The following is a 25,685-nucleotide window of genomic DNA, read 5'->3' on the forward strand; positions in this document are numbered from 1 at the left end:
TTTTTTCTTTTTCTAGATCAATTACCAACCTCACTGGGTCAAGTCCCATAACTCTGACATGTTTTTTGAGCAAATTATGCCCCCTTTTAGACTTAGAAAATTTTGGTTAAAGTTTTACATGTAAGTTTCTATCTCCAAAACTAATGCAGATATTGAATTGAAACTTCACATGTGTCTTCGGGGTTATAAAACTAGTTGATAGTAGCAAGTCCCATAACTCTGACCTTCATTTTGGCCAAATTATGTCCCCTTTTGGACTTAGCAAATTCTGGTTAAAGTTTTGCGTGCAAGTACATACAGCTATTACTAAAAGGCATATAGATTTGAAACTTATTTTTTCTTTTTCTAGATCAATTACCAACCTCACTGGGTCAAGTCCCATAACTCTGGCATGTATTTTGGGCAAATTATGCCCCCTTTTGGACTTCGAAAATTCTGGTTAAAGTTTTACATGCAAGTTTCTATCTCCAAAACTAATACAGATATTGAATTGAAACTTCACATGTGCCTTCGGGGTTATAAAACTAGTTGATAGCAGCAAGTCCCATAACTGATATGCATTTTGGTCAAATTATTCCCCCTTTTGAACTTAAAACTCTTTTGATATTTAACCTTTTTTGGTAATATTTTCCTGCTTCTGGGACAATATTTCGAATAGTCGAGCTTGGCTGTCTTACGGACAGCTCTTGTTATATCTTTTATGATTTTCTATGAAAGCAGACAGTATAGTTGTGGAGTTTAAACAGAAATATCACATTGTTCATAAAAAGAAATTGGTCGTTCTTACCACGCAGTTGCAGAAATTGCTCTGTATTTTGCTCATTTATGTCATAAAAGACGTTACATTTGCATTCTGCAGCCCTCTGATCTGCACATTTCTCCCACTTACGTTATAAAAACATTACTTCATTCTGTAGCCTAATATCTGATCTTATTTATGGTAATTCAATAAATGCAGATAGCTCTTATGTCTTCCGGGAATTCAAAGACTGCGGAAAAAAGCTAAGCATTCTATTAGGGTCTACACTGTTGTTTACTTCTCATTTCTTCAGGAATACTATTCAGTGTTATTAGATAGTGCCGTCATTGTCAATAACCATTTTACAGCCTCATTCTTTATTTTCCAGGGTTTCTGCTCATGGATTACGGCATTCGTCAGAGTAAAGTAAGTAACTGGAACCTTAGCATTTTGACTTATATAATTATTCTCACCTGAACCAAACCGCCATTGTCCATCATTGGCAGTCATTAAAATATTTGTACTGTAAACACTCTTAGAGGCCACAGTTGGTCCAAGCTTAATGAAACTTGGTCAGACTGTTTGCCTCTGTAAAATCTTGGACAAGTTTGATTTGGGTCATCTGGGTTAAAAAATAAGGTCACTTGGCCAGATTATAGAATAACCTTGAGAGTAAACAAGAGGCTATATTTTTACCTGGTCTTTTTGAATGCTGTACAGAATGTTTGTCTTTATTAAATCTAGGTTAAGTTCAACACCTAGGTCACCAGGTCAAATTGTAGCAAATCCTTGTTATCACTCTAGAAGTCATATTTTCTACCTGGTCTTATGACCGTGTATGTTGGTCTTTATGAAATCTGGGTCAAGCTTGAAACTGGGTCATCTAGGTCTAAAAACCGGGTCACTAGATAAAGAAGTAAGTCACATTGTCAAATAAATCTTGTAAACTAACAAATGCCTACCGGTATTTTTCTACCTGATCTTTTTGAAACATTTTCAAAATGGTTGTCTTTCTGAGAGCTAGGTCAAGTTTGAATAAGTAAGAAGTGAGTTAGGTGAGCAATGCAGGGTCTTCTTGGCCGTTCTGTTTGTTATACAGAGAGATATATATCATTAGCCAGCTTAAATATGAGGCCTTCAGCTATGGGTCTGAGCACTTCTGGGGAGGTTATGTGAACCATCTGGCCTGTGGAAGGATGGAGGTTCTACCCAGATGCCGGCCCATGCCTGAAATAATGCATGATGATATTGAGAAGATGCTCATCTGCTTATTGAGCTGCTGTTGAAAACTGTGTGGTCGCAATAGCAACAAAAAGTCCAAAAATATTGTCCGTCATGTATGTTTATACCATTGTCCTAGGTAAATCTAAACAACTACTGGAAGGGGACATTCATTGCTAGGCAATAGCCTTGTTAACACTACTTTTGGCAAGAAAATACCACAATAAATATTTTTGCCAATTACCGATGTAAATGTGTTCAAACTGCAATGAAAATAAGACTCAGCTGGAAATAAAATCCAAATTAGGTATCCTAAAACCTCAGGATGGGACTGTCTAGATACTGTGTCTCCACCTATCAAATTATACAGTCTGGAGACTGTTTTGATGCTTGACTTCCGATGTTGCCACAGCACAATGTGTCAGTAGCAATATTCTCTAAGGATGTCTTTATTTTGATGTGTTTATCTTCTTCATAATTATATACAGTAGAATTTGTGATGTTCACAATCTTCTGGAACTGCAGGAATCATTTAGAACAGGGATGAAAAATAACTAGTTTCATATTCAAAGTTATTATTTTATTATTTGGATATACAATATTGGACACAGTTATTGATAAATAGTGCATATTAAATGAAATAGATTGAGCCAATGTGCCAAAATCAGGGCCAGTATGAAAAACTCAGTCAGTAAAAGGAAACCAGGCCAATACAGAAATCAAGCATTTGGTAAAATTGATTTGGGTCAATATGACCACCTTCGGCTTTGGGTCAATATGACCACCCTCGATTCATTTTGCAAAATAAGAAATGTGTATTTTGCAACAGGTCTCAGCATGCGTAATAGTAAGATATTGTTAAACATAAATGTCCCCAGTTCCCCAGATTTTTTAAATCTTTGGGGTTAAAATAGGTTTATGGCATTCCAACCCCCTTGCCCTAAATTCAACTGCATGGGGAAATCAATGTAAATGGCAGCTTCCCAATAGAATAGGTTTGAAGATGAGTGTCCATGGTCAAAATTGGTTAAATATTTGTATAAATGAAAGCCCTGCAAAATAATAGTTTGAAATTCCTTAACATGAAGGAAAGACAGTCTTGAAGAAGTGTATAATTTTTTATATTTATGTATGAAGTTCATGCTGTACTGACTCAGTAAGTAAATTGAGTTTTTTTGAGAGACAGTAGCCGTAATGATGTTGGTGACTGACGTAACTGTTTATACTGAAAGATATGATGCTTGTAAATATTTAGACTGTTTAACCCTTACCCTGATAAATTTCTATAATGAACTTGTCCATCTTTCAATTTGGATAGTACCATTAACTGTTAAAAGGGGTGCTTACCAATACATACCAACTGAATGGCCAACAGTGCAGATCTTGATCAGAATGGCTTGTGTCCGATGATAAGGATTAAATAAAACCATGGCAAATATAATTCTGCTGTAAATACTTTTTTCAAAAGTGCAGACAGTTTTTGTTGTACTGAGACATATTGCGAAGTTTCTGTTCAATATTTAATGAAATATTCTTTCAGGGATTCTGACATAGTGAAGAAATGTGGCCAAGATGCTTTACAGTATATCACATTTCAACGTTATATTCTGCTGTATGTGCTTGTTGTATGTGTGCTGTCAACTGCCATTATAATACCTGTCAACTTCACAGGCACTTACAGTAAGTTATTTTGAGTCAGATGTGTAAAAGCAGTATGCTTGTATATGCTGTTAACTGCCAAAAAAAATACCTGTCAACTTTTATTGATTCTAACGGCAAGTTTATCTGACAATTAAAGCATTGTAACTGTGTTTAGGTTCTTTTCCACTATTCACAAAACCATGTTAGAATATTTATGGATATACTATCTTGGCCAAGATCAGTAACCAACGGGATAGTCCAAAATATTGTCAGTGACAGCCTGTATTGTTAAATATGATTTCTATTTATATATTTACAGAATAAATATAAACTACCATTATAACATGCATACATCTTGCATCAAAATAAACATGCACTCCAATCGCTTTCTGTCTTTTCACTTTTCAAAGTGTCCGATGCCATTCACAACTATTCAACAACTTAATATTGTTGATAGTTGCTGAAAATTTGGCGAGTGTGCTTGTTTTGTTTTTTTTGTTCCAAATATTTTCCATATTTTTTTACAGTTGGAAATGCCACTGACTTTGGACATACAACAATAGCTAACCTGGATGCAAAGTAAGATGATTTTAGAATATATTTGACTGAGTACTTCTAAGTGTTACTGGAATGATTAAAATGTGTTTTCAAACTAGGCAGACCTTTTATTTTCACTGGAACAAAAATAAAGAAGACTAATTATTACCTTGAGACAAATAAAAGTAGTTTAATCTGTTACTAGAAAAAGGCTAATTGTGTAGTCTGCAACTGTCTTGGTGTAAATACCTACCAAAATATTTCACAGAATTTAGTGGCAAGAGTGGTAGTACTTCAATATATCTTTTACAAACCATTAATGTCTGTTTTTGTTGCTAATATTTTCTCATATTTCAGGTCCAACCTCCTTTGGATCCATGCAATCCTGGCTGTAGTGTTTCTGGTACTAGCTGTGATATTCATGAGACATTTCTCTGTAAATCTCACATTTGATGATGATGAACAGGTACTTTGTTTTGATTTGGGCTTAACATCATTTTTCAACAATAGAAAATCCTCATGAAATGTATTTAACATTACTAAATATATAAATTAATTGCGTATGTTCGGCAGCCTTCATTATTAAATGTCATGCAGTAATAGTAAGTTGTAAAAAAACTTCCAGTTTTTTAGTGGTTGTAAACATTTATTAGCTCACCTGAGCCAAAGGCTCAAGGTGAGCTTTTGTGACCGCTTAATGGTTGTCGTCAGTTGTCCGTCATGCGTCCGTCAACAATTTCTAAAAAAATCTTCTTCAAAACTACTGTGGCATTGTCTAGTGGACTTTTACCAAGATTATTCAAGTTATGATCCCAGAGTCTATATTGGTCCCACCCCGCGGTCCCTTAAATTTACATAGAGTTCTACAGGAAAAACATAAAAATGTTCTTCTCTGAAACCGAGAGGCACAGAGCTTAGATATTTAACATGTGGCATTGTCTAGTGGTCCTTAACTAAGATTGTTCAAATCATGACCTAGGGTCCATTTAAAGCTCAGCCCCATGGGGTCACTTAGTATATGAGTTATATAGGAAAAAATACTTAAAAAATTATCTGATCATATATCCTAGACTGTTTAATTATAATTACCTGATGACCCCAAGTACTAAGGGGTCACTTGACTGTGACATTGACCTACTGACCTACTTTCTTGTTTTTTTAAGATACAGCCTTGAAATTTGGATGACATATACAGTTCTGCACACCAATCTTAAAACTGACTTTCAATGCCCATGAATGTGACCGACTGACCTACTTTCTTAATATTTTAGCATCAGTTTGACATTTGAAATTTTCACAAAGATTTCAATACTTATACTGTATTTTACCTTCTGACCTAATTTCTTGTTATTGATGATATGTAGCTCATATTACTCAGGTGAGCAATCTTGTGTCATCATGACCCTCTTGTACTATGTTTAGCTGTACATACATTTAGTATATACTATTTTAAACTTTAAGTACTGTTAAAGCACATAATTTTGGTAAATTTATATTTACATGATGTGTATAAAGTTATTGTTTATATTTCCAGTTATAAATTTTAGGTTCTTAGTGTTGGTGGTTTTCAAACAAATACAAACTGATTTTAGCTTTTTTGATGTTATTTCCAAACTTATCAGTAGGTGTGTATCTTAAGTATTCCTTTCTATAACAGATGATGGACAATGTCTCTTCTAGTATTATGAAGAAGTCTTATCTTTTGTCTGATATTTCAACAGGATCTTTTATATTTCAGGTCTCCAAAACCCTGATGATAGCCAACATACCTACAGATAAATGCTACAGGAATGTTATCATGCAGCATTTTCAGTGAGTGGTATTATATATATATATACTTTGAATTCTTTTAATTTTGTGGACATTTAATTTTGTGGTTTTTGCATATAAGTGGCTATGGCTATTTCATTGGGACATTAATTTGTGGATTTTTAGCTTGCTTGAGCATGAAGTGCTCAAGGTGAGCTTTCAGGATTTTTAGATGTTTGTTCATCTATCTGACTGTTGTCCTTTTGTCTGGTCATTTGTCCTGACCTCCACAATTTATTTTAAGAACATGTCCTTCTGAAGCACTTTTTTATTTTCAAGCAAACTTCACAGGAATGTTCTTTAGGTGGTCTCCTTTCAGATTCCTTAAAATTTAGATCATCCATACAGAATTCTGGTTGCCATTGCAGCCAAATGGAAAAAATTTTAAAATCTTTTCCTTAGGAATTGCTAGCCCTGTTTTGCAATAGTCTCTAAGAAATTTTCTTGTGTGACCTTGTACTAAATTCCTCTGTGTCATTCTGTTTCATTAAAAACATGGCCTCCAAGGGGCAGAGCAAGTTTTCCCGATATGGCTATCTGGAAAGCTTTGAATGTCCTCTCTGAAATTGCTGGTCCAATTTCAAAATAATTTTTCAGCAATGTTTCCATGGTAACCCTCTGCCAAATTCCTTTACTCATTCTGTTTTGTTAAAAATGGGGGCGGGACTAATTTCCCCTCTATTGCTGTATATGGAAAACTTCAAAAACCATCTTTTTTGAAACTGCAGACCCGATGTCAAAGTAATTTCACAGTAATGTTCTTTCCTTGGGTGACTCTCTACCAAATTTCTCCAAATAATTCTTTTTCGTTAAAAAAAAACACATCCTCCAGGGGTCAGGGCTAGTTTTCCCTATAAGACTGTTTGGAAAACCTTGAAAATCTTCTCTACTGATACTGCTTGCATGATTTTAAAATAAGACAAGTTCTTATTCCAAAGTTATTCAATCCATATGTGAATGTCAAGTGAGCGATCTGGGCCCATCATGGTCGTCATGGCCCGCTTGTTGATGTTACAATAAATAGGAATTTAAATTGTTTGTTAGGACTTAATTTGTGTTTAGACCCGACACAGCTGCAGAATCAATGAAAATTAGTCCCATAAGAATATTGAGTTTACTGTATTCTGTTGTAAGTGTTTTTATGTAATCATTTGGGCATCTGAGGTCGAGTGATTTAAGGAAAGGCAATGTTGTTCTTGTGTTCATTCTGTTATGTCATATTATATACATGAATCATTGAAGGCAGTGAATGAATATATTTTCAAAATCAGTTTGATGAATTGTGAAATATTTGATTAATGTGGTGTCCAGTTTGTTTCCACAGCAGTGTAAAACAAAATGGCAGATTTAATTTTTATTTTCAGATAATTATTTAGGCTGTAATTCCTAAATTCTGACAAAGGAATTTCTCAACTTTTCTCTATCTACAATGAAAGACATTATCCTGCTTTACATATTAAACTCAAGAAATGACAGAAGTATATGGCAGTAGATTTGTCTATGTTCGATTTTTATGTTATGTTCAATAATATGCGAATGTGCAATGATCAAATACATTTGTTTTTATCATCGAACAAACGTAACATGAACATGATTATTTGTGTGCAATAACTGAACAGAAATATAAACAACTTAACGCATATGTGTCCGATTATTGAACATAATATAAAAATCGAACATAGACACAAATCTACTGCCATAGTATTTACTAATAAATAGTTCATCTATGTGTAATTGATTTCATAAACATATAAATGGTTGTCTCCATTTCAGACTGTCATATCATTTTCAGTAGTAGCCAGATTTTAAAAACCTCTTCATGAATAGATAGGAAAATTTAATGTCTTTCAAATAATTCTATGATTAAGCATTTCTTCCTGTTTATAGTTGCTGGCTTCAATCCACATTTCCCTCAACAATGTGAATTTAAAACTACATTTTTTGTAGAATTCTTCCATGGAAGGAAGCCGGCTTATGAATAATGGGCAGTTCTACCCATACTGGAAATAATTTCCACAGGGGCACATGGGGTTTTCCAACAACAGAAAGGGGCCTCCGTGGCCGAGTGGTTAAGATCGCTGACTTCAAATCACTTGCCCCTCATCGATGTGAGTTCGAGCCTCACTCGGGGCTTGAATTCTTCATGTGAGGAAGCCATCCAGCTGGCTTATGGAAGGTCGGTGGTTCTACCCAGGTGCCCGCTTGTGATGAAATAATGCACGAAGGGGCACTTGGGGTCTTCCTCCACCATCAAAGCTGGAAAGTCGCCATATGATCTAAAATTGTGTCGGTGCAACGTTAAACCCAACAAAAAAAAAAAAAACAAACAAAAAAAACCAGAAAAGTTGGAAGGTCACCATTTGACTTACATTGTATCAGAGAGACTTAAAACCAGGACTAAACAAATTAAAAGTAATTGCTACATTTTGCATGTAGGCCAATTTGAAAATTTAAAAAAATAGCACCTTTGTCTTAAGTATCTTCAATGGGATATAGTAAATTTTGCCCAAATAAATAAATTTTGTTTTAAAACTGCATTCAATTAGACTAACTTTGGATCAGACTTTACTAATAAAGAGCAGTATTGTAAATTGATTTATTTTGATGCATGTAAATTGAAGGAAGTAAGAGATCTCTGTTTAATGACAGTTACTGGTAAACACTTAGTAAGACATGTTCTGCATCTTTGTGGATTTCTGGTAAATTTGTCTTTACAAAGCTCTTAGCAAATTAAAATCTACAGACAGTGTTGTTAGTCCTATTTTCTGGAATTTGTATAAACAGCACTTGATTATGGTATTGATTTTATATATTATTTTAAAAAACTTGAAGTATGGTAAATCAAAATTTTTAATTTTTCAGTATATTTTAATATTGAAGAATTCAATTAACCAATATACAGAGAGATTTTACTATGAAAAAATGAAATCATGATGATTAAACATAAATTAAAAAATAGCAAGTACATGTACAATATACCACTTTTAAAACTTTTAAGGTAAGTTTGTAGCTTTCAAAACCAGGAAGAAACTCGAAAAGGCTGTAGTGAAATAAATGTAAAATAGAAGGCTTGTGATGTACTCTATCCCCCAAGGATTCTAATATCCCTTCAGAATGCTTAATCTTGACCAGCAGCATGCAATATACTGCCTGTATCTAACATGATAAATTAGGCAAAGTAATGGTAATTGCTGAATGTGTAGGTTTAAATCAAACACCTGCAGCTGTATGTGTAACAAATGCATTTTCACTGTAAATAAATTATTACAATTTTGAGTTCCAGGAGGGAATTCAAAGTTACAAATACTGAGTGAAAAGGCTTGTTGATATAAGTGCAGTGTAGGATTTTTTTCAGATATATCTATACAGGTTATACATATTTCAGGGAGGGTTATCCGGAGGTACATGTACAGGACGTACAGTTTGCTTACGATGTTGAACGTCTCATGGAACTTGATACTAAAAGGTAAATTTTATGTTTGAAAAGTGAAATGTTATACTTGCTGGCCTATAATAGTTTCTGTTATTATACCTCACTTTTGGGTACAATGATAAAATCCCATTACCCGAGAATGAGATATATTGACTATCAAAAAAATGTTCAACCTTTTTGACACGTGACCAAGCGAAATTGACTGTCGGGTCATGTGACCAGGCCAATATTTTGAATGTCATATAAGGGCAAATAACTGCTTCAATTTTTTAGCCAAATCATGCAATGATTGTCTCCCATGTACATATATAGTAGTGACGTCACTATTCAATGTGTACACAGGCGCCTGTTGAATGAAATGAATTAAAAACATTTTTTAACTTTTTTATGTACTTAATTTTGTTCGGTATAATAATTTAAAAATAAATATCATATGGCAGCGGAATGTCACCACTCGGCTTTCGCCTCTGGTGACATTCTGCCCTCGGGTTGACAATATCAATGTCACACACGCTGCCATATATTTATATATTACTAATTTGTTAGGTAGTTGTGTCATCAGAATACATTCATGTCAAAATATGTTTTAAAAAAAAGGCAGTATATGCATTAGAGGATATTCAAGTTTTTTCATTGAATATGTTTTTTTATTTTCATGGAATGGTATGAAAATAAAATATTTCACATTTATTTTGTGGCGTAGCCATGAATGAAATACGACATTTACTTTTTCATCCTATGAGATGAAAAGGAAAACCTTAGTCTTTGTAAAAACTTAAATTTTCTGTTTATTATATACATGTACACAAATGATTGAAAACATTGTTTGTTTATATTTAGAATGAGTGTCAACAACAACATATACACTTTCCATACAGCCAAAATTTAGTCTTATTTTAGATATAAACAGAAAACATTACCTTTAGAGAATCAGTGAAGGTATTAGATATGAAAGTGTAGTTGTACGAGTTGTGGACAACTCTCAGTTCTGGACAATTTCAACATTTTGTTGCGGTTTTACTTTCTGGCATTTCAAATCGAAAATGTGAAATTGTCTCCCTTGTGATGCCCCTTTGCAGAGGATTAAATGCCATGTACTCTTATTCATACAATACAGACTGGATAGAATGTACCGTCATCGTAAATTTTTAATTTTATAAGAAATTTTGACTTGTAATACTTCACTTCACTTCACTTTCCATATACATTTTCCTTTTCAAATGATGCCAAGGTCACTGCCCAAGAATATTAAAAAAGTTCCGGAAAATCAGTGAAAATATTAAAAATATGTTTCATTGCAGTAAAAAATAAATACAATAAAAAATATGCATTATATTTCTTCAATATTTCTCAATATTTCATTTAAAAGTATATCATAAAGGCTCATTCTGCAGTGACAAAAAAATCCAATTAATAGAAGTAGAAGTAGTGGCTTTTTTATCTCCAATCTCTGCTGGTATATTCATTTGCTGAATTTTTTCTTGTGATGTCTTGCTATATTTGTAAATTATTGGTGTAATTCATTGGTATGTAATTATTCACATAAATAATTAAAAAGGTAGATATGATATTTTTACACCAAGGGAATACACCTGGCCTGTACGGCCTGTTGAATAATTTATCAGGTAAAATGTATTACAGTAAAACTCTGATCAGTTGAGGTCCCAAAGAATGAGCAAAATCCTTGAGTTGTCCAGGGTTTGAGTGATAAAAACATAGAAAAGTATGGAAAAAAGGCTGGGGATCACATTAATTGCTTGAGTGCACCAGGATGCTCGAGCCATTGATGATCAGGCTATCAGTAATTTACTATAAATGATTGCTTTTATGGTTGAGTTTGTCTTTCGGTCGAGTTTTTTTTTATGAATCTAGTATTGCTTTTTCTTCATCTCATTATTGTTTGATGAAACCAGAGATCCTGTTTTTATGGTAATAAAATTACCTCAGTTAATATAAAACATTATCTTAAGTGATGGTAGTGTTGTCAGTATGTATAAGAGATTGATTTAACTTAATGATTTTTCGCAATGTTTATCATTTTAGAGCTGCAGCTAAAGAGGCCCGTATGAACTCTGAAATCGAGTTACAGAAAACTGGACATCGTCCAACTGTTAAGCCTTACACCTGTGGTCAGTGTCTTTTCTGTGCAGAGTCCTGTGGTTGTGTTGAGGTGAGACTTTGTTTGATTTCCAAAATATTTTTTTAAGGATGAAGTATTTGATTGTAGGGCATTGGAAATTTTAGACAAATTGTTTTACCTCTGGAGATAATACATTAACTTTTGTTTTTACTACTTTAAAAAGTAAATTAGCAAAACATTTCTCGCATTTTTCATAAAATAGCTCTTAAATATAAATGTAACATTTGGTTGCAATTTGAATGTTAATGATACACACTTTCACACTTTTTACATGTATTCATCAGTTGGATGCTATAACGTACTATGGAGACGAGGAGAACAGACTGGCAGAAGAATGTGAGAAGGAGAAAGTGAATGCTTACAAGAGTTCTCTTGGTGTAGGTTTTGTTACATTCGAGAATGTAACTATGGCAGAAAGGTGAGCCTTGATTTCACACCTGATGATTTGTAGTCACTTGCTTTCCTATTTATAGAATTTAGGTTTTCTTTCAATTTAGAATGATTCAGACCTGTTCATAACTAACACACTGGTGTGACTGATTAGTAATTGATTAACATTTTAAAATAGATAATGGCCAACTACATGTACCATTTTTTGCTCAACTTTTTGAAGAATAATCTGAGCTATTCTACTCACCCTGGCGTTGGCATTGGCGTGCCGCGTCGGCTTCTCTCTTGGTTAAAGTTTTGCATGCAAGTACGTATAGCTGTCATTTGAAGGCTTTTAGCTTTGAAACTTATTTTTAGCTCACAGGTGAGCTTTTGTGATCGCGCAGCGTCCGTCGTCCGTCCGTGCGTGCGTCCGTCCGTCCGTGTGTAAACTTTTGCTTGTGACCACTCTAGAGGTCACATTTTTCATGGGGTCTTTATGAAAATTGGTCAGAATGTTCATCTTGATGATATCTAGGTCAGGTTCGAAACTGGGTCACAAGCGGTCAAAAACTAGGTCAGTAGGTCTAAAAATAGAAAAACCTTTTGACCTCTCTAGAGGCCATATATTTCACAAGATCTTCATGAAAATTGGTCAGAATATTCACCTTGATGATATCTAGATCAAGTTCGAAACTGGGTCACGTGCCGTCAAAAACCAGGTCAGTAGGTCAAATAATAGAAAAACCTTGTGACCTCTCTAAAGGCCATATTTTTCATGGGATCTGTATGAAAGTTGGTCTGAATGTTTATCTTGATGATATCTAGGTCAGGTTTGAAACTGGGTCACATGCGGTCAAAAACTAGGTCAGTAGGTCTAAAAATAGAAAAACCTTGTGACCTCTCTAGAGGCCATACTTGTGAATGGATCTTCATAAAAAGTGGTCAGAATGTTCATCTTGATGATATCTAGGTCTAGTTTGAAAGTGGGTCACGTGCCATCAAAAAGTAGGTCAGTAGGTCAAATAATGAAAAAACCTTGTGACCTCTCTAGAGGCCATATTTTTCATGGGATCTGTATGAAAGTTGGTCTGAATGTTTATCTTGATGATATATAGGTCAAGTTTGAAACTGGGTCAACTGCGATCAAAAACTAGGTCAGTAGGTCTTAAAATAGAAAAACCTTGTGACCTCTCTAGAGGCCATACCCTTGAATGGATCTTCATGAAAATTGGTCAGAATGTTCACCTTGATGATAGCTAGGTCAAGTTTGAAACTGGGTCACGTGCCATCAAAAACTAGGTCAGTAGGTCAAATAATAAAAAAAACCTTGTGACCTCTCTAGAGGCCATACTTTTCATGGGATCTGTATGAAAGTTGGTCTGAATGTTCATCTTGATGATATCTAGGTCAAATTTGAAACTGGGTCAACTGCGGTCAAAAAACTAGGTCAGTAGGTCAAATAATAGAAAAATCTTTTGACCTCTCTAGAGGCCATATTTTTCAATGGATCTTCATGAAAATTGGTCTGAATGTTCCCCTTGATGATATCTAGGTCAGTTTCGAAACTGGGTCACGTGCGGTCAAAAACTAGACCAGTAGGTATAAAAATAGAAAAACCTTGTGACCTCTCTAGAAGCCATATTGTTCATGAGATCTTCATGAAAATTAGTGAGAATGTTCACCTTGTTGATATCTAGGTCAGGTTCAAAACAGGGTCACGTCCCTTCGAAAACTAGGTCAATAGGTCAAATAATAGAAAAACCTTGTGCCCTCTCTAGAGGCCATATTTTTCAATGGATCTTCATGAAAATTGGTCAGAATTTTTATCTTGATGATATCTAGGTCAAGTTCAAAACTGGGTCACATGAGCTGAAAAACTAGGTCACTATGTCAAATAGTAGAAAAAACGACGTCATACTCAAAACTGGGTCATGTGGGAAGAGGTGAGCAATTCAGGACCATCATGGTCCTCTTGTTTCTTTTTCTAGGTCAATATTAAACCAACATCACAAGATCAAGTCTTAGAACTCTGACATGTATTTGGGACAAATTATGCCCCCTTTTGGGACTTACTAAATCCTAGTTAAAGCTTTGCATGAAAGTTACTATCTCCAAAACTAATGCAGATATTGAATGAAACTTCACATGTGTCTTCGGGGTTATAAAACTAGGTGATAGCATCCAGTCCTATAACTCTGATATGTACTTTGGCTAAATTATGTCCCCTTTAGGACATAGAAAATCCTGGTTAATGTTTCCCATACAAGTTACTATCTCCAAAACTAATGCAGATACTGGATTGAAACTCTATAGATATTTTAACATTTTGGGTAATATTCCTGTTTCTGGGACAACATTTCGAACAGTCGAGCATTGGCTGTCTTACGGACAGCTTTTGTTTAATATAATGGTTGTATGTATTGAAACAATTATTTTCTTTAATCAATTGAAACTAGCATTCTTAGATAATTTTTAAAGAATAATTTAAATTAAGAAATGTTTTGAGGCATTGTTTAGTTTCCTCATCAGTTGGTTCTTTTATTTGCAGCTTCTAAAATGGAGAGAAAAAAAAGCACGTAAACCAACATATAAACAAGTTGTATAAAGAAAAATTTGTTGCCTACATAACAAATTGAACCAAACACATATTTATGACCTGATTGGTAGAATTTCTGAAGAAGATTTAAGATTACAGTAATTTTGTTTCAGAATTAGGAAAGATTTCGTACCAACATGTAGCAACATTTTAGAGACTAAGCAGTTTTACAGGCATAGTGCTAATATTTCTCTATGTATACAGTAGTGCTAGACATGGCTGATAACCTATGATGTTCTATGGCTACTTATAGTAAAGCTTTGCTTTTGACCTTGACCTTTGCACTGAATTAAACTGATTCCTGAGGTGCATTGTAGTTTACAGGGCAAGTGTAATTCCTAATATGTGCTTTTTGTCTTCATACATGTACATGTCAGCCTTGACCATTCCCTGGATGCCTTCAACCCTGACTCACAGTTTTAAAACTAGAGATCAGTCTCAAAACTCAAGAATTTGATTGGTTGATTGTAAAATTAAATTTAAAATCGACCAGTGACAAAGCTGCATTTCGGAGACTGGTCACCAAACTCAGTTTTATATCCTTTACTCATGAAACTATAATTGTTATGTAGAATCTGTAAAGAAATCTGCGATAATGCATGAATTTATGTAAAGACAGGGTACTTTTGAATGCCACTGACTGAAATACTTTTACAAGAGTATGACTCTAGATTTATGTCACACTCTTCAAAAGTTTTCTTCTTCTTTATTACATCTTACAAAATTGTCAGAGCTTTTTAACTTTACATATCCTAACAAACCCTATAGCTTTGCTTAAGTGTAACAAGATCATTTCTTCAGTATCCCTTGTCACTCCAATCAAAAGCGATCAGAAATTACTGTAGATGTACACTAGATATTTATTTAGTCTACCCTATGCATACATTTACATGATCCAGTGTCAGTATATTTCATGAAAACATTGCAAAATAACTGTGAATGTTTCAAAATACATCATAAAATAAGCATAGTTTAGTATTTTTAATGTGTATGCCAGTATGAATATATTTCTGACTGTCATTTTCAGTGTACATTAAACATAATGATTTCGTAATTGATAAGTGCCATTTAAGTGACACTTCTGGTAGAAAATATGTAATGTATATAATATTACAGGATAATGAATGACTTCCAGCCATCATGTAAAGCCTCCCAGAATCCTCAGCCGTCTTCTATACATGTGGAGTTGAATGTTGTTGAGTGGGAGGTTACATATGCCCCTTCACCAGAAAATATCTATTGGTAAGTTTCAGGTTGCTTAATGGGATAGTATATGCCTCTTTTCTATGGAAGTTAGAAGTTGTTGAATGGGATAGCATCTTCTCTTAGAAGTTAAAGGTGGCTGATTGGGGAACCACATGTTTCTTTTCTGGTAAATTAGAGGTTGTTATATGCCCGAAGGGACGTATTATGTTATACCCCCGGTGTCCGTCTGTCCGTCCGTTTTTCCTGTCCGCTCTGTAACTCTTGAACCCCTTGAAAGATTTCAAAGAAACATGACACAAATGTTCACCACATCAGGACGACATGCAGAGCACATGTTCTGGATGGCTCGCTTCAAGGTCACTCTAAGGGGTCAAAGGTCATAGGAGTGTGTTTCGTGTCCGCTCTGTAACTCTTGACCCCCTTGAAGGATTTCAAAGAAACTTGACACAAATGTTCACTACATCGAGACGACATGCAGAGCGCATGTTCTGGATGTCTTGCTTCAAGGTCAAGGCCACACTTAGGGGTCAAAGGTCATCTCTCTGTAACTCTTGAACCCCTTGAAGGATTTCAAAGAAACTTGACACAAATGTTCACTACATCGAGATGATGTGCCTAGTGCATGTTCTGGATGGCTAGCTACAAGGTCAAGGTCACACAAGTTTAGGGGTCAAAATTCATACCTTCAGTTGTATATTGCTCCGCATTGTGGTCCTCTTGTTAAATAGGGTGGCATATATGCCCCCATTTCTTGGAAGCTTGGGGTTATTGAATGGTATAGCTAATGTACCTTTTACCGGGGTGTTACTTATAACTATTGTCTAGTTTTATGTCAGCTGAATACAGGTAGTAGTTCCACTTTAGATGGATTTGATAAAATATATTTAAGACTAATATAACCGTGTGATATTATATTATCTGTTGTTAATTTTTCAGGCAGAAATTATCACTGTCTGGTTGGAAATGGTGGCTAAAGGCAATTCTAATCAACAGTTTTGTAGTGATCTTGTTGTTCTTCTTGACCACACCTTCTATCATCCTAACCAACTTGGATAAACTAAGTTATAAAGACTATATTGATAAAACTCATGTAAGTACTGTTTTGATGAAATGAATTTTGTGAATTTTAAGACATACATTGATTTAACTGTAGTGGAAATCATTAAGAAATGGATTTCAGTTTAGAAGTTTTCACTGGGGTTTTAGTACTTTAGATATGTTTAGTGTATGATAATGTTTCTATATGGAACTTTGAGGTCATTGAAATTCAACAGAAATTGTAGTATGATCAGTGTAGAAAAACTGCATTTGTCGCGAACGATATTTTAGAAGAAATGAGTGGATGTGTGGATAGAACCCACAACCTACCACAATCCAAGTAGATGGCTTCATCACATGATAGCATTCGACACAAGAGCTTGTCTTTAACCCTCTGTGATGAGGTATAAACAATTTGAAGACAGATTCAAACTATTTGACCAAACATTATTATAGAATGAAAATTAGATCGTGATTTTGTTATGACTGTCAATCGAGTAGACCACTGCTAACTCAAGGGTGCATGAGTATGAGGCAAAATGATCAAATTATCCAAGGTTATAAGCAATTCAAAGAAAATATGAGCCGCGCCATGAGAAAACCAACATAGTGCATTTGCGACCAGCATGGATCCAGACCAGCCTGCACACCCGCGCAGTCTGGTCAGGATCCATGCTGTTCGCTTTCAAAGCCTGTTGCAATTAGAGAAACTGTTAGCGAACAGCATGGATCCTGACCAGACTGCGCGGATGCATGTTGGTGGCAAATGCACTATGTTCTCATGGTGCGGCTCATATATGGCAACTGACCAGGGACCACATCAATTGCTCAAGTAAAGTGTTTCACTGTAATTCAATTACATTGTAAATATGTATCTTACGCTAATTTTGTTTGTGTTTCAGAGTGCATTACTTGTACAGTTTCTACCCACCTTATTACTGTGGACTTTCACAGCCCTTCTACCAAATATTGTTTACTGGTCAGATCAGTATGTTGGTCACTGGACTAGGTAATGTATTATTTATTATACTAATATGACTAGGCAATGCTTAAATCATCACAACAGGATTATGTTGACATCATGTCGACATGATATTTAGCGCCATGTACGCATCGTGAAATAGCCCTTTCAAATTTGATAAATATTTTACTTAAAAACAAATTTAAAATGAAATGTCACAGCACAACTATTTTGATTTATTCACACATACACTGTGTTGGTAATTCACTGTGCAGAATAATTTGCCATCATTTGCACTCTAACTGAGCTATTCCACAAGACATATTACCATTTCGGTCCAGGTGTGTATAAACAAAGGAACGTGACGACTACCGTTTGGCGCCATACATCCACGAAGAAACAGTTCTATCACATTTTGTCTAAATATTACAATAAATGACATATTAGAATCGAAATAATTTATAGCAAAACCGTGTTTTAACACTATTTATACACTCCGGCTGTTATACATCATACGAAGTAATTCACTCAGGATTCGCCCTTGTGAAATTATTACACTCAGTGTATAACTGCCCATGGTGTATAAATAGTGTTAAAACACTGTTTTACTATAAATTATTTCTTAGTTAAAATCTATGCCCAATGTCAAAGAAGAGGGTATATTGTTTTGGTAATGTTGCTTGTTAGGTTGTTATGTCTGTCAGATTGTAGGCAGACCATTTTCAAATTGGTTTCTGATAATTAGGTAAAGAATGCCTAAGCCTGCAGTGGTCAGACTTCATAGGATGATTGCCCTCATTCATAAGATTGTAACCTCAGTGCAAAAGGTGGATAAATGCATCTTTCTGTTAATGCAGTTATCCAGTTTTTGTGGTAAGGTAATGAGTTGACCCCCTATTGTTTCAGGAAAGGTAGGTCAGAGGTCAAGATTACAGTGACATTGACACTGAAAACAATTTACAATTAATTAGACTGTCAAGCTTCTTGAATGATTGTGTATATGTATTAGAAGGCCTCTATTGTTTTTGGGAGTCTGTTTGAGAATGGTCAAGGTCACAGTGATCACCCTATAGAAAATGGTTACAATCTATAAGTTGAGAGGGCTTGAGCCTATGACTATTAAATTTAATTTTATTCCCTTTTGATGGTCAGTAGGTCAAAGGTCAAGGTCACAGTGATCACGCTACTGACAATAGTTTCCGATCAGTAAGTTGCGAGTGCTTGGGCTTATGACTGTATCAAATCTGATTTGACATGCTTTTGTGGGTCAGTAGGTCAAAGGTCAGGGTCACATTGATCTTGAGACAAAATGTTTAGAAAATAAGTAAAGAAGGCTCAAGACTACTGTAATCAAACTTAAAAGCATTAATTAGGTCGTTGGATAAAATCATAGAGAAAACCTTCTTAAACTAGCACAGTAAATACCACATTTTCTACCTAAAGAGCACCATGCTGTCAAGCTGAAGATATTTTGAATGTGATGTAAACCATATTCAATTTTATTCATATTCAGAACAGTGAAGACACTTACTTTTTGTTACATACATTTCACCTTGTTCTATTTCAGGAGCTCAGAGCATCATGCTGTCATGCTGAAGACATTTATATTTTTGTTACTTATGGTTCTCATCCTGCCATCTCTTGGTTTAACCAGGTTTGTTTTGCCGTTACTATTATCCTGCATGTTTATCTAGGTTTATTTTAGTTGCCATATTTTATACTTCATCATATTCATCATAACAAATGAGCCGTGCCATGGGAAAACCAACATAGTGGCTTTGCGACCAGCATGGATCCAGACCAGCCTGCGCATCCGCGCAGTCTGGTCAGGCTCCATGCTGTTCGCTTTTAAAGCCTATTGGAATTGGAGAAACTGTTAGCGAACAGCATGGATCCTGACCAGACTGCGCGGATGCGCAAGCTGGTCTGGATCCATGCTGGTCGCAAAGCCACTATGTTGGTTTTCTCATGGCACGGCTCAAATGGATATGTCTTGTGCAGAAACCATGTAAATGGCTCAAAGGTTCAGGACATGTCATTTTCTAAGGAAATTTAAAGTGTATACAGTTGTTCTTGTTTGATGCCTAACTTTGTTGTACATGATGGGATTTTGGAATAACTTGGCACAAATGACCAGTGGTACAAGACAATGCAGCACATGCAACATTCATATAGCCAGCTCAAAGGTAAAAAAGTCATGGTTGGCTGTTTATATTGGTCCACTTTCCTATATATAAAATACAGTGGTTGTTAATGTCTGACCCAGACATTTGTATTTCCAACACCATATACATTTGTCTATATCCAGTATTTTTCCATTTTTCAGCGCCAAAGCACTGTTTGATATTTTTGTCCTGGAAAAAGGCAAGACCACAAAATGGAAGTAAGTAATAATCACATACACTTTTTAAATTGGTAATTTAAAATGCAGCCACTGGATCCATGCTCATTGCTTGAGTTTTTAAACTGGTCTACAAATTTCATTTTATAACCTAGGAACATGGCGATTGTTAGGCATGGTTATGACTTCAACAAGGTTTCAATTCATAAATGATGGTCTTGATAACCAACATCTTACTGTGCTCTGCCATTTTTCATGAAATTAGTTTTAAAAAATTAGTCTGTGACTACTTGGATGTTTCAGACATGTATCATATGTCAGAACCCTGCATAATATTTATTGATAAGCTTATTTTTTAATTTGATAAAAAAAAATTGTTCAGTTAGAATCTATATATTTAAAAACAACCGTGGTTCTAATCCTGAATTCATAGGATACTTTACATATATTTTTAGCTCACCTGTCACGTAGTGACAAGGTGAGCTTTTGTGATCACCCTTCGTCCGTCGGCGTCCATCCGTTCGTCCACAATTTCTTGTAAACTTAGTTTAATGGGCCAAAATTTTCTATTTTTGGCTTGTGAACACGATAGAGACCACATTTTGCAATTGATTTTAATAAAACTTTTATTGGCATAATATCTCAGTTCCTTTCGAAAACTGGCCAGATCCCATCATGGGTTCAACAGTTATGGCTCCTTTAAGGGCCAAAATTTGCTATTTTTGCTTTTGCAGCCATATAGAGACTTCATTTATGGTTTGATTTGATACAGACTTGCAAAATATCTTTATACCATTCATCTGTAATGTCGCGGTACTTGACATTCAACGTAACCTCATTAAACAAGAAACAACACAACAGTGTATTTCTTGCCTTTACCACAATATTTCATGTCATATGTATCAATAACTTTGTGAAAATGAATAAGATATCATTCAAGAAACATCCATGTGTACTTCGAACAACAACAGTCAGCCATTGTTATCGTGTGACGTCACATCACTAATGTCGCGGTATAGGTCAACAATTGTGTCAATCAAACTATCATAGGTTAAAAAACACTAAATATGATTCAAACATTGAAAAGCTATCCAAGTCAGACTAACTGGAACACTCAAAAGTCATTAAATGCCAATTTAAACGTTTTATATTATCTGTTTACACTGGCACTATCATAAATATTCTCCTCTGGGCAGCAGACACACCAGATATCTTGCAATTAAATCACAAGGTCGCGGGCGTGGTCATAATTTAGCGGAGCCTAAAAATCGTAATATTTCTTAATATTTTCTATTTGATAGTTATCTAACATGTTAAAATTCACTGCTCAGTATCATGGGTGTATTTTGAGGAGATGGTCAGGGGCCCCCATCCCTTCCTCCCCCTTAAAATCCGTCGAGTTAAGACGTTTTTATGTTTCACCTGATACCGATATTTCATTCATTTTTGTGTAGCTGGGGGATGTTACGTAAAATTTTGTGTCCTCTAACCTATAGGCGGGACTTAATTTGCATAATTAATGAGGACAAATGCCGATCAGCTGGTGGACGAACTTGTAACATTGCAAATATTTGCTTAATTCATGGATTTTTGCAATAGATATGTGAAAAATACGATTTTAATAAATATTGACAGATATTTAGCAATGTAACTGCAGGTAGGAACATTTTTCGTCAGCATGTGTAAAATAGGTCACGAACTTCCCCGGTAAACACCACGTAGGTGGCGCAACTCAAATACCGCGAAATTAGTGATGACGCGAGATTAGTGATGTTGAGTATAACAACAATAAGTCTTGAATTCCATGAATAATGCAGCAGATCAAATCATAGGTTTTGGAGTTATGGCCCCTGAATGACTCCTGAAAGAGCCATAATTTGTTAATTTTACCATGTGAACACGATAGAAGTGACATTTTACATTTGATTTTAACCACACTTACACATAATTTAAGTCACAATAAGATCTCTGTTCCTTTCGAAAACTGGCTAGATTCCATCATGGGTTCTAAAGTTATTGCCCCTGAAAGGGGCAAAAATTTCTATATTGGCCCTTTCAGTCATATAGATGTTTCATTTATGCTTTGATTTGATACAAACTTGCACAGAATGTTTATCTTGATGATCTCTAGTGCAAATTTGAAACTGGGTCATGTGGGGTCAAAAACTAGGTTACCAGGTCAAATCAAAGGAAAAGCTTATTAACACCCTAGAGGCTATATTATGACCCTATCTTCATGAAACTTGGTCAGAATGTTTATCTTGATGATTCCTATGCCAGGTTCAAAACTGGGTCATATGGGGTCAATAACTAGGTCACCTGGTCAAATTAAAGGAAAAGATTTTTAACAATTTTGAGGCCAAATTTATGACCCTATCTTCATGAAACTTGGTCAGAATGTTCATTTTGATGATTTCTAGGTCAAGTTCGAAACTGGGTCATGCGGGATCAAAAACTAGGTCACTCACTTAAATCAAAGGTAAAGCTTGTTAACACTGTAGAGGCCACATTTATGACCCTGTCTTCATGAAGCTTGGTCAGAATGTTTATCTTAATGATTCCAAGGCCAAGTTTAATAGGTGAGCGATACAGGGTCATCATGACCCTCTTGTAAATGAAACATGTTTGAAATGTTACTTGGTGGAAACAACAGTATAATAAAAATGTATATACAAATTTTCGGTTTGCAGTTGTATATTCCTGGCGGGCAATGGTGCATTTTTCGTCAACTACGTGATAACCTCAGCTTTTATCGGCACCGCTTTAGAGTTATTAAGATTTTCCGAACTCTTCCTCTATGGAATAAAACTTCTAATGGCCAAATCATCTGCTGAGAGAACTTCAGTTAGAAAGGCAAGTATATCTGCATGTCTCCAAACTGTAGGACAAGAAGACATTGCAATGTTCCAGCAAAATATTAGGCTGTTTGTGGATTGCAGTTTATTCATAAGTGAATTTTGAAAGAAAAATGTAATGATTTGATGAATGTTTATGACGTAGTTATTATCATATGACCACTATGGTAATGGTAATGTAATGCAATAAGATTTGCAATATAATCACAAGTGGTTATTTAATTAATTACACACTGGTTTAACTGACCCATGCATTTTTTTCAGGCACCACTTCTGCCTCATGTTTTCGTCAACAATTTATAAATAGTTGATTATTTTCAGCATGTGTTATGGGAGTTCCAGTATGGGATGGAGTATGCCTGGTTCCTGTGTGTGTTTGCCATATTGATGTCATACAGCCTGTCCTGTCCACTCATTATGCCATTTGGTAAGCCCTTCTGTAGAATACTTCATTTTTGCTGTAACTTTATTTAAGAAATAATAAGTTCCCAATCGTGGTTTATCGTAGAATAACCTGTGTTTTGAGTTCTTATGCGTAAGAATATATCACGAAGGCCGTAGGTCTGAGTGATATATTGTTTCGCATAAGAACGAAAAACTCAGGTTATTCTATGATAAATCACACTTGGGAACTTGTTATTTCGATTCTAACACAACATACTTGTATCTACAGTGTTAGAAAAAATGGTAACTACTTTTTAAGCACCTAGATCGGATGACGTCATTGCACGCGCGTGGGTTATTGCAGAATAACCCGAGATAGATTTTCTCTACATGCATGTAGGTTATTTGCTGGTCGTGTTAGAATTTTGCTTATATTTGATAGTTTTCATTTTCAAAATTTTCATGAAGAACTGCAACCATGTCACTATTAAAATATGTAATATCCATAATCATGTAAGTCAAATGGAGATACTGCGGTATTTAAGACAAGTCATGAAAAAAAAATTATTATAAGATGAAATCAGAATTAAATTTTCATGGTTTTTTAGATCACCTGTCACAAAGTGAGCTTTTGTGATTGCCTGGCATCCGTCATCCGTCCGTAAGCTTTTGCTTGTGACCACTCTATAGGTCACATTTTTAATGGGATCTTTATGAAAATTGGTCAGAATGTTCATCTTGATGATATCTAGGTCTAGTTCGAAACTGGGTCACGTGCGGTCCAAAACTAGGTCAGTAGGTCTAAAAATAGAAAAACCTTGTGACCTCTCTAGAGGCCATACGTTTCAATGGATCTTCATGAAAGTTAGTCAGAATGTTTACCTTGATGATATCTAGGTCAAGTTCGAAACTGGGTCACTTGCCAACAAAAACTAGGTCAGTAGGTCAAATAATAAAAAAACCTTGTGACCTCTCTAGAGGCCATATTTTTCATTGGATCTGTATAAAAATTGGTCAGAATGTTCATCTTGATGATATCTAGGTCAAGTTCTAAACTGGGTCACGTCCGGTCCAAAACTAGGTCAGTAGGTCAAATGATAGAAAAACCTTGTGACCTCTGTAGAGGCCGTATTTTTCATGGGATATGCATGAAAATTGGTCAGAATGTTCATCTTGATGATATCTAGGTCAAGTTCGAACTGGGTCAATTGCAGTCAAAAACTAGGTCAGAAGGTCAAATAATAGAAAATCCTTGTGACCTCTCTAGAGGTCATATTTTTCATGGGATCTGCATGAAAATTGGTCAGAATGTTCGTCTTGATGATATCTAGGTCAAGTTCAAACTGGGTCAACTGCGGTAAAAACTAGGTCAGTAGGTCAAATAATAGAAAATCCTTGTGTCCTCTCTAGAGGCCATATTTTTCATGGGATCTTCATGAAAATTGGTCAGAATGTTCACCTTGATGATATCTAGGTCAACTTCGAAACTGGGTCAACTGCAATCCAAAACTAGGTCAGTAGGTCTAAAAATAGAAAATCCTTGTGACCTCTGTAGAGGCCATATTTTTCAATAGATCTTCATGAAAATTGGTCAGAATGTTCGTCTTGATGATATCTAGGCCAAGTTCGAAACTGGGTCACGTCCGGTCCAAAACTAGGTCAGTAGGTCAAATATTAGAAAAACCTTGTGACCTCTGTAGAGGCCATATTTTTCAATGGATCTTCATGAAAATTGGTCAGAATGTTCACCTTGATGATATCTAGGTCAAGTTTGAAACTGGGTCAACTGCGGTCCAAAACTAGGTCATTAGGTCAAATAATACAAAAACATTGTGACCTCTCTAGAGGTCATATTTTTCATGGGATCTGCATGAAAATTTGTCAGAATGTTCATCTTGACGATATCTAGGTCAAGTTGGAAACTGGGTCATGTGTGGCCAAAAACTAGGTCAGTAGGTCAAATAATAGAAAAACCTTGTGACCTCTGTAAAGGCCATATTTTTAATGGGATCTGCATGAAAATTGGTCAGAATGTTCATCTTGATGATATCTAGATCAAGTTTGAAACTGGGTCACATGCGGTCAAAAACTAGGTCAGTAGGTCAAATAATAGAAAAACCTTGTGACCACTCTAGAGGCCATATTTTTCATGGGATCAGTATGAAAGTTGGTCAGAATGTTCATCTTGATGATATCTAGGTCAAGTTTGAAACCGGGTCAACTGTGGTCAAAAACTAGGTCTAAACATAGAAAAACCTTTTGACCTCTCTAGAGGCCATATTTTTCAATGGATCTTCATGAAAATTGGTGAGAATGTTACCTTGATGATATCTAGGTAAAGTTCGAAACTGGGTCACGTGCGGTCAAAAACTAGGTCAGTAGGTCTAAAAATAGAAAAACTTTGTGACCTCT

At 35.3% G+C, this 25,685-nt stretch overlaps 1 protein-coding gene across 6 annotated transcripts in view; it reads left to right on the top strand.

Annotated features, from left to right (window-relative positions):
- Nucleotides 1–25,685, top strand: part of LOC123532089 (calcium permeable stress-gated cation channel 1-like) — a 156,243-nt gene that overhangs the window by 31,800 nt on the left and 98,758 nt on the right. For 4 of the 6 annotated variants that reach the window (XM_053552706.1, XM_053552720.1, XM_053552722.1 and 1 more), the window contains 16 exons: nt 1,128–1,165; nt 3,501–3,640; nt 4,129–4,180; nt 4,496–4,604; nt 5,877–5,950; nt 9,333–9,413; nt 11,424–11,550; nt 11,805–11,938; nt 14,602–14,661; nt 15,605–15,730; nt 16,631–16,784; nt 17,635–17,741; nt 19,261–19,347; nt 20,020–20,076; nt 22,725–22,887; nt 23,211–23,316. In XM_053552706.1, the coding sequence (XP_053408681.1) occupies nt 1,128–1,165; nt 3,501–3,640; nt 4,129–4,180; nt 4,496–4,604; nt 5,877–5,950; nt 9,333–9,413; nt 11,424–11,550; nt 11,805–11,938; nt 14,602–14,661; nt 15,605–15,730; nt 16,631–16,784; nt 17,635–17,741; nt 19,261–19,347; nt 20,020–20,076; nt 22,725–22,887; nt 23,211–23,316 (1,615 nt within the window). The remainder of the gene's footprint in view (nt 1–1,127; nt 1,166–3,500; nt 3,641–4,128; nt 4,181–4,495; nt 4,605–5,876; nt 5,951–9,332; nt 9,414–11,423; nt 11,551–11,804; nt 11,939–14,601; nt 14,662–15,604; nt 15,731–16,630; nt 16,785–17,634; nt 17,742–19,260; nt 19,348–20,019; nt 20,077–22,724; nt 22,888–23,210; nt 23,317–25,685) is intronic. The other 2 variants (XM_053552725.1, XM_045313449.2) reach the window with 1 other exon arrangement.

The sequence above is a fragment of the Mercenaria mercenaria genome, chromosome 1, assembly GCF_021730395.1.
Source record: "Mercenaria mercenaria strain notata chromosome 1, MADL_Memer_1, whole genome shotgun sequence".
Lineage (NCBI taxonomy): Eukaryota > Metazoa > Mollusca > Bivalvia > Venerida > Veneridae > Mercenaria > Mercenaria mercenaria.